General features: G+C 35.2%; 1 protein-coding gene across 1 annotated transcript in view; it reads left to right on the top strand.

The window, feature by feature from the left end:
• The window catches only part of LOC121427657 (neprilysin-1-like), a 59,713-nt gene extending 41,602 nt beyond the window's left edge, over positions 1-18,111 (top strand). Inside the window, exons 6-20 of the mRNA XM_041624170.1 lie at positions 300-362; positions 2,326-2,448; positions 3,626-3,712; positions 4,613-4,740; positions 5,379-5,601; positions 6,680-6,778; positions 8,619-8,696; positions 9,711-9,814; positions 11,761-11,819; positions 13,125-13,176; positions 13,839-13,906; positions 14,430-14,566; positions 15,376-15,441; positions 17,023-17,198; positions 17,703-18,111. Of these exons, the coding sequence (XP_041480104.1) occupies positions 300-362; positions 2,326-2,448; positions 3,626-3,712; positions 4,613-4,740; positions 5,379-5,601; positions 6,680-6,778; positions 8,619-8,696; positions 9,711-9,814; positions 11,761-11,819; positions 13,125-13,176; positions 13,839-13,906; positions 14,430-14,566; positions 15,376-15,441; positions 17,023-17,198; positions 17,703-17,802 (1,563 nt within the window). The 3' untranslated portion in view covers positions 17,803-18,111. The remainder of the gene's footprint in view (positions 1-299; positions 363-2,325; positions 2,449-3,625; positions 3,713-4,612; positions 4,741-5,378; positions 5,602-6,679; positions 6,779-8,618; positions 8,697-9,710; positions 9,815-11,760; positions 11,820-13,124; positions 13,177-13,838; positions 13,907-14,429; positions 14,567-15,375; positions 15,442-17,022; positions 17,199-17,702) is intronic.
• The last annotated feature ends 613 nt before the right edge of the window (positions 18,112-18,724 follow it).

Below are 18,724 nucleotides of genomic sequence, written 5' to 3'. Positions count from 1 at the left end.
TTCAGTAGACAGTCCGAATTTACAACATCCAATATGGTGCGCGTGTATCCATCTTTTACACCCTCTGTATAGAAAAAGAATTGGAATGTTAAATGTCAACAATCGTAATGTATCTTATCCATTCGAAAATTTCAAATTTCTATTCTTGGATTTTTGACGTATCTAAAAGAAGCCTCTCCAGGACAGCATACGCGTGTACGATTTTTTTATGGGAGAGTACTTCTTCAAGGTTTTCAAGAAGCAATTTTTTTCGAAAACCTCTGGTATAACAAATGATTTTAAATCTTGCTTTATGACAGCTAGATCAGCCTGATCTTGGAATGAAATCAAGGGAAGACTTCCTCAGAGATAAATCTGACAGGGTATGTGTGATACTTTCACAATATTTCATTTCTTGCTTAATTTAACAGGTTTGTCATGTAATTCTATCATGTTCAGGTGTAGGGAGTTTATTGCGAAGACGCAATAACGGGCTTTTACTCCATGACTTACGGAGAGGCCAAGAATACAATAAATGTACTGAAAATTTCGTAAAATGACACCGACGGTTGGGAGCAGTTTTGTCCTAAGTTTCGGAGCTTACGAGAAATTCCGAATACGTCATTTGTCAAGAGATAAGGACGAAACTGCTATTTTGGTTTACCGATAAGCCAGTTCGTAGTTCCTTTCTGCGCATGATCAAAAGATTCTACGCATGATCAGAAAAAGGTCATTTGTACTAAAGTGACATGGTGCTTTAAAATCTAATGAGATAAGCACCAACTTTGATGTCTTGATTATTCATATATTCTTTTGAATTGTCGTTTTCATTTACATCCACAAAAAAACAACAATGCTTCCACGAACGACTGGTATTTCACAGTTTGTCAAGTACATTGTGCAACATGCTAAGATATGCATTCAAAGTAGGAATGCAACAAATACCTTCATTAAGTGTTCATTGGAATGCTATTCTAGTCACCTGGTCTATTCAATTTCTTCATCCTGTTATGTAAGGCAAGCTTATGTAATATCTTGCTTTGAAATCTGCCTATCATGATGGAAGAAATGAAAGGTCATTTGACCAAAATTGTCCATGAAGTAACTACGAACTGGTCTATTTCCGATAAAGACCTTTTGCTAGTTCTTTGTTATTAAGTGCATTTGACAATACATTTTCTTTGTTCTTGAACACTCCGCTCGTCGCAGAGCATAACCTTTCCCTTACCTACTTCATATCAAAATTTCGTTTTTGCTATTGTTAATCACAGAACATGCTAGTCCCTACCCTTTTCTATTCATTTCAGTCTTCCACTTTTTGTCTCTTTCTCTCTCGCGCGCACGCGCTCTTTCCAATTCTATCATATCATGCAATAAAACAACCTTATTCCCGCCAAAATCGGTAACTGGTGCAGTTGCATGTAGTGCTCTATCGTCTAGTCACATCGTACAATATCTTAAGTTGTCTCCCCTTCTCTGTCTCTCTTCTATTTTTTTCTATCTGCATTGTGAAATAGTACCTGTAATGAAATGAGGCATGTTTATTAGCGTGTCTTCATGTGATACAAATGTGTTTCCAAACGATGCCAAAAAATAAATAAATAAAATAAAGAATTCCCACATTTGTATGTTTATAATTTGATAAGCTCGCGCTTGTTCCGGAAGTTTGTATAGTCAATTCGTAAGAACCACCAAAAAAGAGAAAACCCATAAATTTCAGCTTCGCTAAATTCAAGGCATAACCGCTAATATGCGAGCGTGTACATTCTTCATTTCCGGCATCCCAATTGCTCGCGTATAAAGACCGGAGACCGTTTCATCAAGCTGTTCGTAAGTGGAAAGTGACTTTAAGAATGACTGGTGATTTTTTTTTCTTTTTGGTAAATAATATCCACCATTAAATGTCCATCGGTAATTATTTAGCACGTAAGAAAGGATCACCAGTCGTCCTAAAAGGAACTCTTAACTGACGAACAGCTTTATGAAACACCCACCAGAAAATGGTCAAAATGAAGAAAATGTTTTAAACAAAAAAAAAATCTCTTAAGAAAGTGGTATTTCATTTACTATGCATTTTTGGAAATATTGCGAGTCATGAAAATAACTTTACAATAAAAGCATCATTTATATAGTAGCATTTGCTATTGTAGTTTATCTTACATTTAATTATTATTAAATTAAATTAAATTTATATTCGACAATTATTATTACAGTACCAATTGTTTGTTGTATTACGGTGATTTTATGGTAAACATACATGCATAAGTCATTTTCATAATACATATATATATATATATATATATATATATATGATGTATATGTTTTATATGTTTGTTTGTGGTATAGCTGGTGAGTGCCTACATAGCCTACATGAAATCAATCGTGAAGGAACTAAGACCGGAGCTGAATGACTCCTACATCGCACAAGAGATGAATGCAGCTTACGACTTCGAGAGAGAAATTGCCAACGTGAGCCAGAAATTGTTGATTTCATATAAACGTTGATGTGTAATAGTGTAATAAAACTAACTAATCATAATCTAGAAACACTTTCATTATTTATTCATTTATTTGATATCATACATTTGTACAAAAGATCAGCAAAACGCTGGTTTTCATCAATGACCCAGAAAACAGTTTGTCATTGTAATTTCACACTTTAGCAATGCTAGGCGGAATACTTGATTATTGAATAAATTTTCAATACATGGTCCAGGCTGAAGATTCAGCAAAATGCTGAAAATTATTTTGATCAAAATCGGAAATTAAAGAACGAAGTTATTTAATTTGAAAGATGTGCATTATTCCGGTGAAACAGTTCTCGCATGTCTTCATGAATATTCATTAGGTGGACTGATGACGTCATATCCCCACTTGTTCTTTTGTATTTTATCATATAAAATTATGTTCCTTCAAATTGACAACTGATCAAGTGCATTAGTTATTTATTGCTGCAACTTATTTCACCACAATGGAAAAGCATCGTTTACACATGTAAGAAAAAATGAAACAATTATGATTTCATGTAATAACATAAGACAAAGGAAAGTCATTTGCCCATCTAATGAATATTCATGACCATGTGCATATAACTATTTTCGCAAAATATTGATAACTTCGTTATCTCGTTTTGTAAGTTTTATTCATCTATTTAGATCAAAATATTTTCAGCCCGGACCGTCCCTTTAGCCTCGTTTATCAATAATACCATGTACTTGGAAATCAATTGCAGGGGACGTCTTCACCAAAACCTTACATCGCGCCTCCCTTTCTTAAATCATATATAAAATGTATACAAACATTGGAACATATGTGTGCCAGGATAAACTATTGTCTAAAACAAGAAAGGTGTGCCCAACTGGCCTAATGCACCTGACTACAATGCCGACATAAGTTTGATTCACGGCACGGCCGTTGAGCAAGGAGTTATATTTACTTTGATATTTTGCATTGCATCTATTTACTGAAAATGCTAAATTCATTTACCATACTCTCGATCCTATATTTTAGATAAATCCCCGTCTCCATCGATTTTTGGAATACAACCAAATGATATCTTACATGAACGTTATAGTTCGTCTGCATTATTCCTCTGTATTACTGGGGCTAATTATTGCAGCTTGTTTTCGTTATTTTTGTCACTTAGGCCTCGTTACCAAAAGCACAAAGAAGGAATTACCTGGAGATATACAACAAAACAACGATACAGAACCTAGGGAAAATGGCTCCGCAAGTTAGTAGCATTCTTTTCTTCATTATTAAAGGAATAATTAACATTCAAATGATAATATAATGATAACGATAATAATAATAATATATATGAATAACAATTATGGTACTAATATTCAAAGCAATAAAATAATGATAGTTATACTAGTGATACTAGTTATACTAGTGATACAAGTTAGTAGCATTCCTTTCTTCATTATTAAAGGAATAATTAACATTCAAATGATAATATAATGATAACGATAATAATAATAATATATATGAATAACAATTATGGTACTAATATTCAAAGCAATAAAATAATGATAGTTATACTAGTGATACTAGTTATACTAGTGATACAAGTTAGTAGCATTCTTTTCTTCATTATTAAAGGAATAATTAACATTCAAATGATAATATAATGATAACGATAATAATAATAATATATATGAATAACAATTATGGTACTAATATTCAAAGCAATAAAATAATGATAGTTATACTAGTGATACTACTACTACTACTTCTACTACTACTACTTCTACTACTACTACTAATACTATTTCTACTACTCCTACTACAACTGCTGCTACTACTACTACTGCTACTACTCCTACGACTACTACTACTATTTCTACTACTGATAATAATTATAATACAAACAATGGCCACTATGTTCCTTTTAGAGTATTGTTTTTTGTTGTTTATCGTTAGGCCCGGCCTAATGATCTAACGACTACATTAGTGCTGAAAGACTTTTTAATAGGCCCACATTCCCAGTGCTGAATGAAACTAACGAGAAATCAATCAACAACAAGAAAATATTTTACTTCAAGATGGTGAAATATGACGAGTTAATCTATAAGGTTTTAGTTTTATATTTCGCTTCATTGTAAAACCTTTTCCATTTGTTTCTGTTTAGATCGATTGGTTTAGGTATCTCTCCTTAGTCTTCGACGATGGTACTCTCACCGAGTCAGAACAGTTCAACACATTAAATCTGCCTTATCTAATACAGATCGCCGATGTAGTTTCAAGAACTCCAAAAAGGTAGGAATAATATGAAACCTATAAACTAGCTGTACTGTGTTTATTTGTGGGGGAGGGGGTAGCAGGAGGGAGGAAATGGATGGCGAAAGTAAGTATGTGTGGTAGGGCAGGGCAAGAAAAACTTGAACTCCCAACTGAAGAGCTTGAAGGCAAAATAAGGGACAATATGGGGCGGGGAATTTGCCTTAATCTGAAACGTTGGTACCACCGGTTACTGTAATAAATCAATTCTTTGTTAGCTTGGCTTTCTATCAGCGTGTTGACAAAATGAATACCAACAACAAACATCCTAGCTTTTCATGTAAAGCAAAGAAAGAGAGTCAGGACCTCAGGGTCAGAGCCAAACGAAATTCAATGACACTTCATCTCACTAGAAATTGTATTGTAAATGGTTGATTCAGGTCTACTGGCCATTCTGGAAAAGGCGACCCGAAGAGATGAGTGCACCTTTCCTCGCATGGCAACAACCATTGCCATGGCTACCAGTGGCGGGCCGTGACCCGGAGGAGAAAATTGATTGGAGGGGCACTCTATTGTTTGTGAACAATGCTGTGCCCCTCCAATGCTTTGTCTTCTCCGGGTCACAGTCCGCCACTGATGGTTACCATACCTTGTATTGTGTTTTCTTCTCCTTGAAGGGTGGTGGCAAATTTCTTGATGTGGAGGGTAACCATGAGAAGCATGGATTATCTATGCCCAAGGTTACTTTATCATCGGCTGGAGTACCGTAAGGTGGTGGACGGCGACAGGGCTGCCGAACCCCGGTGGAAGACCTGTGTTAAACGGTGTAAAGGACTGATGAGTAGCGCTGTCGGGGCCATGTTCATCCGGAGACACTTTGATGAACAAAGCAAGATAGAGGTATCACCCTTTAACATTGACATTCTGAACCTTGGAGGAGCTTCTGTAAAGGAATAATAATATATGAACTATAAGGTATTCCCTCAAAAAAAACGAAGATAGGAAAAAGTTTTAGCAATTGCATGAAAGACGCATTTTGACTGGTTCAGACTTTCGAAGACTTATCCTGACTGTGTATTTCAAAATTTCATTTCATTTATCATTGTTTAACTATGTTGTCAAATGATCTGGGAGAACATTTTGACAAAGAATATTACCAGTGGTTTAATTCGTTCACGGCCCATAAGCTGCAAGGATGGTCAGTAGCTTTTAAGATCTGTCGGTGAAAACACTCCTAGAATTCTTCATGAAACGTCCCATGTTCTCAGCATGTCCAGGTCTTTGCCATTCCCCCTTTCCATTTCCTCTCTTTTCATTCCTTTTCATCAAACCTACAATATTCAGTCTAGGTTTTCTCAGAACTTGACACTAACAAGTATTCCCTCCACAACACTCATTCATTGAAGCATGTAAGAAATTGTGTCTTTGTTCAACTTTCTTTTTGGGGAATGTGAGGTCAGAAGAGACCATTTTGGGGACCCAATGTTGCCGCAAATCTCAGTTTTGCCAGTCAGTGGACGCCATTTCCTGTCTAAATTATAGCATCGACTGATAAAAAATAGAAACTAGTTGATATTGCATAAAGGGAATTCTCAGAAAACTTAAGCCTGAGAGTCAATATTTTTTAGGAATTAAATGTGATTAGGAGTAACAAGAAGATTAAGTTGCAATTCAACGTAAATTAACGACATATTTGAATTTATCCAAAGGACCCGCGCATATCTAAGTTATTTCTTTGTACTCTCCTTCCCAGACATTCTCAGAAATGTTTCGAGCAACCTATCATATTGGTTTACTTATAAACCTACCGGAGGTACATTATTTTGGTTACTAAAGGTCTCCATTCGTTTGACATGCATATTTCTTTTAACCAACATTTAGTAGATTCGTATGTTAAACAACAAGATATATAGGTTCGTCAAAACACTTCTGAAAGTGCATATCCATTAACAATATTATTGTATGTTGCACATTACAGGCCAAGATGATGGTTCACGACATCCGGGGAGTTTTATTGGATACTTTAGAAGATACTGATTGGATGGATGACGACACCAAACAAGAAGCCGTTGCAAAGGTTCGATAATTTCATTTCGATATCGGTTCATTTCATGATTGTTTTTACGATAGCATTACATGATCCCTCATACTGACGTCATTCTTTAGACTCGACACGGAAATATTCGACGAGTTCGAATATGAACAGGATGAAAACGACACTTCGTGTAAACAGTAATTTACTTTCACATAACGGTACCTGGGTATGCCGTCAACATGGTTACGGGAAGAATATGTTTATTCTTACCATCCAACCCAAATAAAAATTTGTATTTAGAGAAAAAATATTAGAAATATAGACAAGTTTATTGGTCAACGTCTGAACAATATCGGACAAACAATAAGAAAATTACAATTTTTTAGAGTTTTAAATATTGGTAACTACTAAACCCATGGATACTTCAAATTGTTCGCGTATGTGATTTCATAGTCAGAAAAGGCACGGACTAGTCTTCCATGTACTCTAATATATAAAACGACTAAAATGTCATTTTGTTCTTCAAAAGTTTTACTTACAATAATATTTTTCTTTCATGAGGACATAAAACAATACCTTTGCTATATTTAGATTACCACCCCAGGGGAATGAGTACTTAGGAGAAAACCATAAATCCTAATATTTAAAAACATATGGCCTATGGGAAAGCTTTCCATGTCCCCTGTCATAATTCACTTACCAAGTTGCCAATTTGAAATCTACTTAGTCTGAGTGAATCCTCAAAGGACTGTTCTATTTGAATTCAAATTCTGATTTCGGCCGCCGTTCGTGCAATCGCACCGAAGTTTGACACGCACATTCTTTACCACATAAATTACAAGCCAGTATATAAAAAGGAAAATTCTGAAAATAGTTAGATTTTATGTATTATGAATATAAAATACACATTTAGTCGTGAAAAACATTATTTGCATATTCAACACCCAATTTAGCTTCAAGATTGTATTTCCCCAGATCATCTTTGTAATCTAATTTAAAAGTTTCCACAAAGAAAAATTGCGAAAGTCAATTCTTTCCTAATGTGTTTCTTTGTTTTTTTTAATTTCTTATGTATTTTTTTCATTTTTTTAACGGAAATTATTACAGACCATTGAACAATTATAACGACTATAAAAATGAGCAATTTTCAGCATGACATTGTTTGATAAAAGTTATGTGGCGTCGCGTTGCTATACCCGTATGTCGCGAATTCGGTCTCAAAAATTGCGTGAGACTTTAAAGAAAATGTCATAAAATATTGCAGCGCTATTTTTTGCGTTTCGGAAATATCGCGCGAAGCAGCCATAACTTTCCTATTGGTTGTCCGATTTTTTTCTTCCAAATTTTCACTATTTTGTTTTATTTATTTTTCTTTATTGCAACAACATTGTATGACCAAGGCTGGATTCCCCTTTAAATTTTGTGCACAGACTCTAGTTAAGAATTTGTACGACCATCTGGCATGCATCACCTCTGGCATGTCTGGGCTTTCCGTAGTCATCCAGTTTTTACAAATGTTTTTTGATTGAATCGGCGTTGTGATAAAATCAACAAGAGATTAAGCATACCATTTATATACCTTATGTGTACGTCAATGCAGATTCGTTCTTAACCTAAAATCATAAATAATAAAAAAAACGATTAATTTGCTGTACGAAAAACATAACACCCGACTGTACAGACAGATAGTGATTTCAACTGTTGTACAAGCATCCCGTCTTCAAAAACGAAAGCTCCGCAGGACCTGCGACTGCGGCTCTGTTTCTACATATTACATTCCACAAGCTTTTAAATTGAAATCGTACTATCCAATCAAAGATTGACAATATGTATTATTTTATGCATTCATCCGATGACTTTCTCATCATTTTGTATTTTGCAGGCAACCGCAACCTACGATCTTATTGGATATGATGAAAACCTTAAAAACAACGAATCCGTGAATAAAGAATTTAAAGATGTGAGTAGCGGTATTAAACTTTTTTTCGAAAAACAACCTACATGTAGTAATGTGATCATTTAGTTATGTCATGAATCCTCTGGGATTCAATAATTATCGCTTTTCATATCGATTTAGTTGGTATTTTGCAATGTACAGAATGAAGTTCACTGCAATAATATGACTTCATAGACATCATGCATGCAATGCAGTCATGCCTTACTTTGACGCCAATCTACATCGAAATATAGAATACCTCCTTAATGTCCAATCGCAAACATCAGCGATTAGGCAAAAACGCTCGTTGTACGACAATACCAGTCCTCATGTTTTCATTATGTTTTTCTTAATTTGTAATTTTGCCTACTCATTTGGTATATCACATGACCTCGTAATCACGATATTGCATTCTGGGTAAACAAGCTGGTCAGATGAGAGTCGTTCATAGTAAGAGCCAATGCTATTCAAGCTGTGTTGGTAAACTGAATTTCTCTCAATTATTATTGTAAATAAATGACATGAAATTAGAAAAGCGATGATACCACTGATGAGTACGTTGCAAAACAGCTGATAACCAGCTATGGGCAATACCTGAGAACTATTGGATCCATTTTCCAGCATACAATTTGCTTAGATCGCCATGCTTGGACATTCTTGATAGATATAAAATGAAGTCAATGAATCATCCAGATTTGTGTTTGCCATGTTTAGTAACTATGAAAGTTTAAACGATCTTTTTTTTTAAGGCTTAAGCCTCCATGTAGTGATTTCGATTATTATCATAATTAATGGTTTTTGTTGTATTCTTATACCCCCACCCATCCAGAGAAAAAAAATAGTAAATATATTTTGTTGATAGATTAAAAAATCAATTGTAATGACAACCGAAATCAGAGGTGAACAGACAATTTCCATTATCATCCGTTGCTACTTGATACAACTTATCAAGTCAAACAAAGTATGATGATATAAATATTGTAATTTCAACCAAAAATGACTTCATTTATACAGCCTTTTGCTTCCCCATTTTCGCAGGTGAACATTACCAGACACAATCACTTTGAGAATATTGTGGAGCTATGGAAAAATGGAGCCAGACAAATGGTGGCCCAACGAAAAACAAAATTTGATGGACGAGAGTAAGTATCCCCCCCCCCCCAAAAAAACCGATATATATATATATATATATAATATATGTGATTTGTAATGCGCCAAATCCACCCGGCAGAGTGCCCAAGGCGCAGTGAAAAAAAAGAAAGAAAGAACGAAAGAGGATATTGTGGTAATAATAATAATAACATTGATAATAATCAAAATAAAACAAGATAGAATGCAATGAAACAAAATAAGAATATAAATAAGGAATAAATAAAAATAAAATGAATGAATAAAGAACAATGGTTGTGTCGTGTGATACGCAGAACTTTACAAATTACAACCCAGGAATCAGACCATTAGTCCTGTTTCTTGATGTATATGGAGACAATGCCGTTCAATTGGCACTTTAATACAGAGTAAACAATGATTAAATAATGGTTGTACGAACTTACTTGAGCAAAAACATATCAGATATCAATATTATTTCTGTAGCACCTGATTTCAAAATAAAAACAAATCAACAACCATAAATAACATTGACGCCCTTCTATGTATGTTATATCAGGTACACTAAATCATGTCAGGCATTGAAATCAAATAAACAACCAGAAATGACCTTGAAATCCTTCTAGGACACATCGTATGTCTTACATTCTTAATGCATGTGAATAACAATACATTCATCGCTAGTCCGAAGGCGCCGCATTGCCGTTTCTTTATGCGACTGTTAAGTGCGCTTGAAATTGCGCCACTACATTCACGTGTACACGTATGCAATGTTTCATGTGAACAACTAATTCACGACGTAATTTTTACACACTAATCCAGTACTTACTGACCATATTTAATCATTCCACTCAGCTTAAACGATAATATAACTAATAAACTTTAAGATAAAAAGTAACTTTACTCACGTCATTTGGATTTGTATCACGAGATAAAATGAAGATACACTGCAACTGAGCTAATAACACGTTACCGTGACGAGGCAAACAAGCAAGACGCCCTCAAACGGTCAAATTCAAATCTTTCTCAACGATTGCCGGTTTGCCGGTTCTGACGTCATTTTACAATATACAACAAAATTAATCTATAACAGATGAACGAAATTATGAAAAATTAAACCAGTACAAGATAATGATTATAATGAAATATTGAAATAATTGAATAAGTAGATATAAAATATGCGTAAAATGATAATTGTACTCATTGTAATAACACTACAAAAAGTAAGTTAAAGTAGTAATGTAAACCTGATTGTTATTGTTAAATAAAATGATGATAGAAATCTAACATCTTATTTTGATAATAATCTCTGCATTTGTTTTTACAGTTAATGTCTCCTTGTCAATAATCAAGATCTCTATTGTAACGTCCGATAAGTTCCATATAATTTTCCTACGAAAATGTAATATTTTTAACATATTTTGTTACTATGTGCCATGATATGTAAAAGAAAATAATGAACGCCTGAAGTGTGAACATATGCGTCGGAAGCGGGGGGAATTTTAGTTGGGGGGACGGTCCCCCCCCCCCCAATTTATTTTTGATAACCTTTTTTTTCTTTGCTTGTCAATTATTTTCCTGCTTCCCCCCCCCCCCCTAAATTCACGTGGACCCCCCTGAAACGTGTGTGGTCCAAAAAAAAATTAGGTTGATTAACTTTTTTTTTTCCTTGTCAAAATTTTTTGGTTAGCAACTCTAAAATTTAGGTGGTTGATAACCTTTTTGGGGGGCGCTTTTCCAATTTTTTTCCTGTGTCCATCCCAAATTTTCAGGTGGACACCCCCTAAATTTGTTGGCTTCCGCCGCCAATGAGTGTGAGTAGAAGTATTTTGAGAAAAACATGATTTCAAGCACCTTTCATTCGTCTTGTATATTGTCAAACTGGCAAAGCAAGCGAATCGCGATTGAAATTTCAATGTGATAAACGAACCTGGAAATAATATGATTTCAATGAACTTATCTTGACACCTCATTACTACAGAGATTTGGAGTCACCAGTAACGGTTAATGCATACTACCTGAATAACTACAATAGAATGTGTAAGTAGTATTTGCTGTGATAATACGAAATATGATCTTAATGAAGTATGTAATTATATTGATAAAAAGAATAATATTGATAATAGCCATTTCGATAATAATAAATTATAATGATGACAAAATAGTTACAATAGTAGCAATGATGATAACAACAACTGTGTAGAAATAGTAGTTGTAACGATAACGACTTTCACAATACCAGTACAAATATGATTCGGATAACAAATGTATGTTTGCTTGAAGTAAACTGGTTTCCAAAAGAAACTGATCAAACTTTATAAGGGTACTGCACTAATTCCACTTTGTCAAAATGAAACAATATTTTAACACAGGCTAGTTTCAGTAAACTGTACTTAGTATACATGTCAATAATTAAGAGATTGGTTCAACAACAGAGAGGCAATTATAGACCTTCGCATTTCAATTAGTTTCAGAATCCAGATTCACAAAGTGGCAAAGGAAAGACCAATGAAAATGAGGCGGAATTAAACAAAATTCCCAGTTTATTACACATGTCCTAAATGGGCATTTTTCAGTGATGGCTCAAGCTCAAAGAATCTATATAAAACTAACTTCAAAATTTCAGGTGATTAGAACAATTACACAGCCCGCGCAACCCCCCCCCCCCCCGAGACATCTTGACAAGCGGAGAATAGTCTGAACACGGTGTGTATCAATGTGTGTACCTCACTCATCCACACGCAAACAAACACTGTGTTTAGATTATCCCTCGCTTACCAGGACATAACCCTGGGATCTGTGTGTTGATCCACTCCTTTGAAATTTTGATTTAATTTTCCCATACCTTCTTTGTGATTAAGCCAATCACCTGCATGCAAACGATATGTACTATATGTAACTGGGACGTTTTGGTAAATTTCATCTCATTTTCATTGGTTTTTCTTTTGCCATTTTGTGACTTTGGATTCTGAAACTAATTGATGTGAGGGGCTATAGTCTCTCTGTGATAAAACCAAACTGTTAATTACTGACAAGTACTTAGTACAGATTACTGAAACTAGCCTGTGTAAAAATTATTGTTTCATTTTGACAGAGTGAAATTGGTGCAGTGCCCTTGTAAAATTTGGTCAGTTTCTTTTGGAACCCAGGTAAGACCCCAAATAAGTGTATTCAGTGATCAAGATAACAGTGAAAGGCCTATATATTGTATTTCGGTTTACGTTCACTTTGTCAAAAAATATTACATTACTTTTATATCCTTCATGTGTGCTTCCCACTAAATGGCGGAGCTTCATCATTTCAATATAAAATAAATATTTTCAATCTACAATTCATTTTTTTCAGATTTTCCTGCTGGAATATTACAACCTCCATTCTACTTTAGACACAATTTGAAGTGAGTTTTTCCTCTCATCAGACATGTGTCATTAATTTTTTGTGCAGGTCAAAGCAATGTCTTATTTTCCTGTGTAATGTTAGATGTTCCGTAAATATTGTTCGTAGTATTTTAATGTAAATCTAGAAGGCATTATTTTTTCAGTTTTGAAATTGTAAAGGCTGACTGTATTCCAATGAGGAACCAACGGTTAAGAACGATATTTCCTCAGCGATGTCATCGACGAAGGATTTTTCTAATTATCTCTGGTGGTAACTTTTAGACTTATAATGGCCTGTATTCTAAACTTAGGTTTAACATAATCTCGGTCAAAATAGGGGCTTAACTACTGGTAGCCAATTATGATACGAATCTTTAACAGTAAAGGTTCGATTAATCAGCTGATCGGTTACTTTATTTCATTCACAACTGTATAATAAAATAATTGGATCAATTGTCTTTTGCCATTTAATATAGAACAATGAAAGAGCACATTCAACATAAGAAATGTTTAATTATTATTCATACATTGTATACGCGCTATGGTACTTCATGTTTTTAGCGCCTCGAAATATCCATTATTATTATCATTATCATTATTATTATTAAGAAACAAACAATTTGTCATAATGATACATTTATGATCGGGATTTCTCATTTCTGTAAAATTGTTTTTTTTTCAGAGCTATGAATTATGGTGGTATCGGGATGGTGATCGGACATGAAATGACACATGGCTTTGATAATACAGGTAAGGTGTTTATGCTTATTTATTTTTAACATTTGCCGTGTAAGAAATTCAATTCAGTTCAATCTATTTAATACCTAAAATCCACATAAGCAACGAACGGTTATGCATGGTAAACTATGAGAATTATACAACTAAGGATAGTCCATAGCAAATAGACGAAAACTTAGTGGTACAATGCATATAGCAAATACAGTTAGAATATGACAGCTATTTTATGCATTTATTCTTAGTATCGGGGGAGGGGTCAAATAATAAAAACAGTGCTATAATTTCCTAAAAATGTCAGCAATTTACACATTTTTGGTAATGTTGGTGCATCTTAAATGTCCAAAATAAATATGTCATTTTTTTCAAATGCGTCCTTGCCGTAGATCTTTAGACTTCGCCGCAGTGTTTATATAAGGGGTCATTAGTGCGTATGTAAATTAGACATATTATGATCCTCTGTTTGATACTGTTTATGTAAATATAGCATTTCCAAATCCACAAATCGTTATCATTATTACTTTTTTAACTTTCGTAGGTCGATTATTTGACAAGGAAGGTACCTTACGTACTTGGTTCTCGTCTGGATCGATTGAAGCATTTAATGAAAAGAAGCAGTGTTTGATCGACCAATACTCAAACTTCAGCACAGAGGTAGATGGCAAGATGATACATGTAAGTAAAAACCCTTATTATAAAAAGGAACACCTAAATACAGATATTGTCAAAGTGTTTAAATGGAGAAGGTCTCGTTTGACTCCGATCATGTCTAGCATGTCTAGCATGTCTAGAACTTTGAAGGTGAAATCTGATATAACGTTACCAAACATCTTTATGTAAGTTTATTTCTGTTTGCGGGACTTTTTAAACATTTATGCTTCTCAGGCATCACTCTTAAAGCGCGCCAAGATTGATTGAAGACGAAAGATTTTAATTGTTTTTTTTTTACTGCATAATGTGTTATTTTTCAAAATTTATTTGTTTTGGGATTAAGTTACATGAAGGTTTTGTGAAGGTAGACCTAGTGTGGCCTTAAGAAGACGGGGAGTACCATAAATCAGACGTAACTTTTTTCCTGACGCATAATCAGAATGCTTCTTTCAAAAAATTTTTCGTAGTGTAAATTATCACAGAAAAGATATATTGTCTTAGGAATTAGCATTAATGAATAGACTAGGCAATAAATGATACTCTTACATGTTGGAGTGCATCATGAACATTGTCAGAACTGACTAAGCATTGTCAATTTCAGTTAATTTTAGTCAGCTTACTCGGTTTTGATAGAGACACTGGTATTTGAACATTTAAAGTGGCAGAATTGTTTTCAGCCAGTTCTGACAACCTTCATAAAACAATGTAAGGTTGTCTACACCATCTAACATCTACATCGAATGAAATCACTCAAGACACAGTTAAGCTTGCCATACATCAATCGTTCGGCTCCCATAGTTCTTACGCCATAATCATTCTCTTTTGGCTTGTAGCTTGATGGCTCACTGACGCAGGGTGAGATCATCGCTGACAATGGAGGTCTAAAACAATCCTACGAGGTGAGATTTAATCCATTAACTACCATGACTACTGGTATATCCAATTCCTATCGACTCTGGCCCAAATTCACAAAGGTGGTTTCGTTTAAAACCAAGGTTTTTAGAAATCGTGGGTTTAAGAAACCATGGTTTCATTTGAAACCACCTTTGTGAATCGCAAAATCAGTAAAACCCACGGTTGAAACCATGGTTTTTGCAGAAACCTCCTTTGTGAATTCGGGCCTATGTGTTTGTAAAGATTCTTGTCTGTTTCCAGCAGGTCCGAAGCAGTTCGTTGTCATAAAGAAGCTATAATTGAAAATATTGTCGAGCAATCACCTTTCCTCCTTTTCATCTCCAAAATACAATATCACATCAGATATTCTATTGGATCTAACGTACATCCATGATAAAATGTCAGATATTTAAGAAAGGTGCCTTGCATGGGCCTTCTTGCAAGTACTCATATGTTAACTTTGGCATCCAATGGTAACTACCAGGGCAACGGTGCTGCGTAGCCGACGATTAAACACAGCAAATACTGTGGTGTTAATCGTTGTACATAAGTCATAAAGGACAACAACAGTTATTTTACACAGGTGTTGAATTGACAGTGATAGTTTTAACACCTATAGTGTTAATACAACATTTTTGGTTGTTACATTTGCACTCTTTGGTGTTAAGTTCAATCTCTAGGGTGTAATTTTAACATCTCAGGGTGTGGTTCTCTATTACCACCAACTGGTGTCAGTTTAACACCACGTTTTTTAAAGTGAACAGTTAAAGGCATGGTCACACCGCCCGAGCGTTGTTGGAGCTGTCGAGCGGAAAGAAAAAAATCATCACCGCTCGCTCCCGTTCACCATTTTCGATTTCGATTGTTTTTATTTTGTTTTCGATTTTTGTTTTTGATTTTTTTCCCAATTTTGTGAGCGAAATTCGACCCCCTCTCCCTACCGCTCCAACAACGCTCGGGCGGCGTGACCATGCCTTAAACCAGGAACAAAATGTATATTTCACTTAAGTTACCAAATCAGTAACATTCATGCATCGGGGTTCAGATCTGTGTGGACATAGATCCTTCTACGAAGAACATTGCTGATTGATGATGTGACATTGGAAAGAATAGTTTGTAGAGTGTCGCACTCATATAATAAAGATAATACTTCAGTATACACAATAAGAAATGTTTGAACCCTAATGAAGCACTTGTACCAATCTTCAGGGGTGTAATCTTGCACCCTAAGTGGCAAAAGGTGAAAAATGCACCAAGAAATGCTCGCTTGCACCCTAAGTGGCAAAAGGTGAAAAATGCACCAAAAAATGCTCGCTTGCACCCTAATAGGTGCAAAGATGATCCTGTTAAGGTGCATAGTACTTGACATTTAAAAAGGGTTCCAATTTGAAACTTTATTACATTGTTCAATTTCGCACCCTATATGGTACTTAACATAGCTAAATGCACCCTCAAATGAGCATAATTACACTCATTAGCTCCCCTTTGGGTGCAGCTATTGTACCAACCCGGAGGGTTCAAATTTGATTCCCTATTTCTTAGTGTGTATAACGGACTGTAACCATAATTACATGGGTCTTATGCAGGCATACAGAAGATGGGTGAAAAGACGAGGAGAGGAAGAGCCACAGTTACCTGGACTAGGTCTTACCAACGATCAGCTCTTCTTTCTCAACTTTGGTCAGATCTGGTGTAGCTTGTACAGGCCAGAGGCACTCAAACAAATCCTTGCATCAAGCATCCATCCACCTCAGTACTTCAGGTAATTATTACCAGTTCATCGTGTTTAGCGGAAGAGGGCGCTCTCTGTCATCATCACAGGGATGTGTGAGTGAGGGTCGGATTGTGTGGAATTGGTTTGGGTGGGTATACTGATCTCGACATACCAATTGATTTCAATATGATCACTACCACGGTAGTTCTTAATCTCATGGTCTAATCGGACTCCTAAAAATACATTTTCTTCTGCCAGTGGACAAACACCTTATTCGACATTTCCAATATTTAAACAATCGATTTCACTTTTTGTATATGTGTCATGAAATGATTATTTTCGCAAATATATAATGGTATGAATATCTTGATATTAATGATTTCGTAGTTACGTTTACGCCAACAAAATTGTCATTGATACAGTGGTATGATTCTTCTTTATAACTACGTCTAATTATTCTTGGAAATTATTAGGGTACTTTCTGTTACACTAAAGAAGCATCGCTTCCTCATATATAAACGTAGCCACTTTATTTTACACTCTCTCTTCCAGGGTACGAGGAGCAATCACTAACTCTCCGTCATTTGCCGAGGCATACAAATGCCCCGTCGGCTCTCCCATGAATCCCAAAAAGAAATGTTCCATGTGGTGAAGAATGGCAAGTTTACACCGTTAAGTATATCTTCTATCGTTTCATCCGGATCATCAGTCGTACCAGAACAAAAAGAACACATTGTGTGTTGGCGACGATTTTGGAGAATTCCAAAACAGATAATTCCAGAATAGTATACAGTTACGATGCAACGTAAACATATTTAGTGGTTTGAGCATTGGCTGAGGAGCATCGTACGAACATTCTTGTAACTCATCATAATTATGTTCTTCATTCCTATCAGTGTCGGTATTAAAGAAGCATTTTAATCATTTATTGTCACCAAACATGATGGCATTTCGGAGAGATTTCGTGATTTTACACGCGACTGGTTAATATTTCTGAATCATTTTGACGCTCATCAGAATAGGTTGTTATATGACATTATGTAAAATGAAATTGACACATGCATAAGTGTCAATCTTCATTGTTTAATAGCGTCGCAGAAACATCGGCCGAGAACGAAATCTCATTGTAGAGCGATTTGAAACTTCTGATAGGGTAGAGTTAAGGCATTATATGAACGAGGAAAATTAATAAAGAATAAATAAACAAATAAAACAATGTCTGTTGGCAAATTGAAAAACAGCACCTCCAATATATTAACATGTTTTTAGCCCGTTGCAGAAAGAGTTGCAGAAAGAGTTGCAGAAGTTGCAGAAAGAGTTGCAGAAAGAGTTGCAATCAATCGCAACTCTAAAAATCATGCGCAAGTCCCAAATGCGCGTTGTTGATTGGTTGAAAATCAAATTGCGCGTGATTTTTAGAGTTGCGATTGATTGCAACTCTTTCTGCAACGGGCCCCATGACACTATGGTGTCATAGTTGTTCGTGATTTCATTTTTTTATATTGTCCAAAATTCACTGTCGCGTTGGTTGACTTCTTGTCTTACTGCAGACCGACCTAGCGATAGCATTATAG

The sequence above is a fragment of the Lytechinus variegatus genome, chromosome 14 (assembly GCF_018143015.1).
Source record: "Lytechinus variegatus isolate NC3 chromosome 14, Lvar_3.0, whole genome shotgun sequence".
Classification (NCBI taxonomy): domain Eukaryota; kingdom Metazoa; phylum Echinodermata; class Echinoidea; order Temnopleuroida; family Toxopneustidae; genus Lytechinus; species Lytechinus variegatus.
This window is presented reverse-complemented; position numbering and strand designations above follow the sequence as displayed.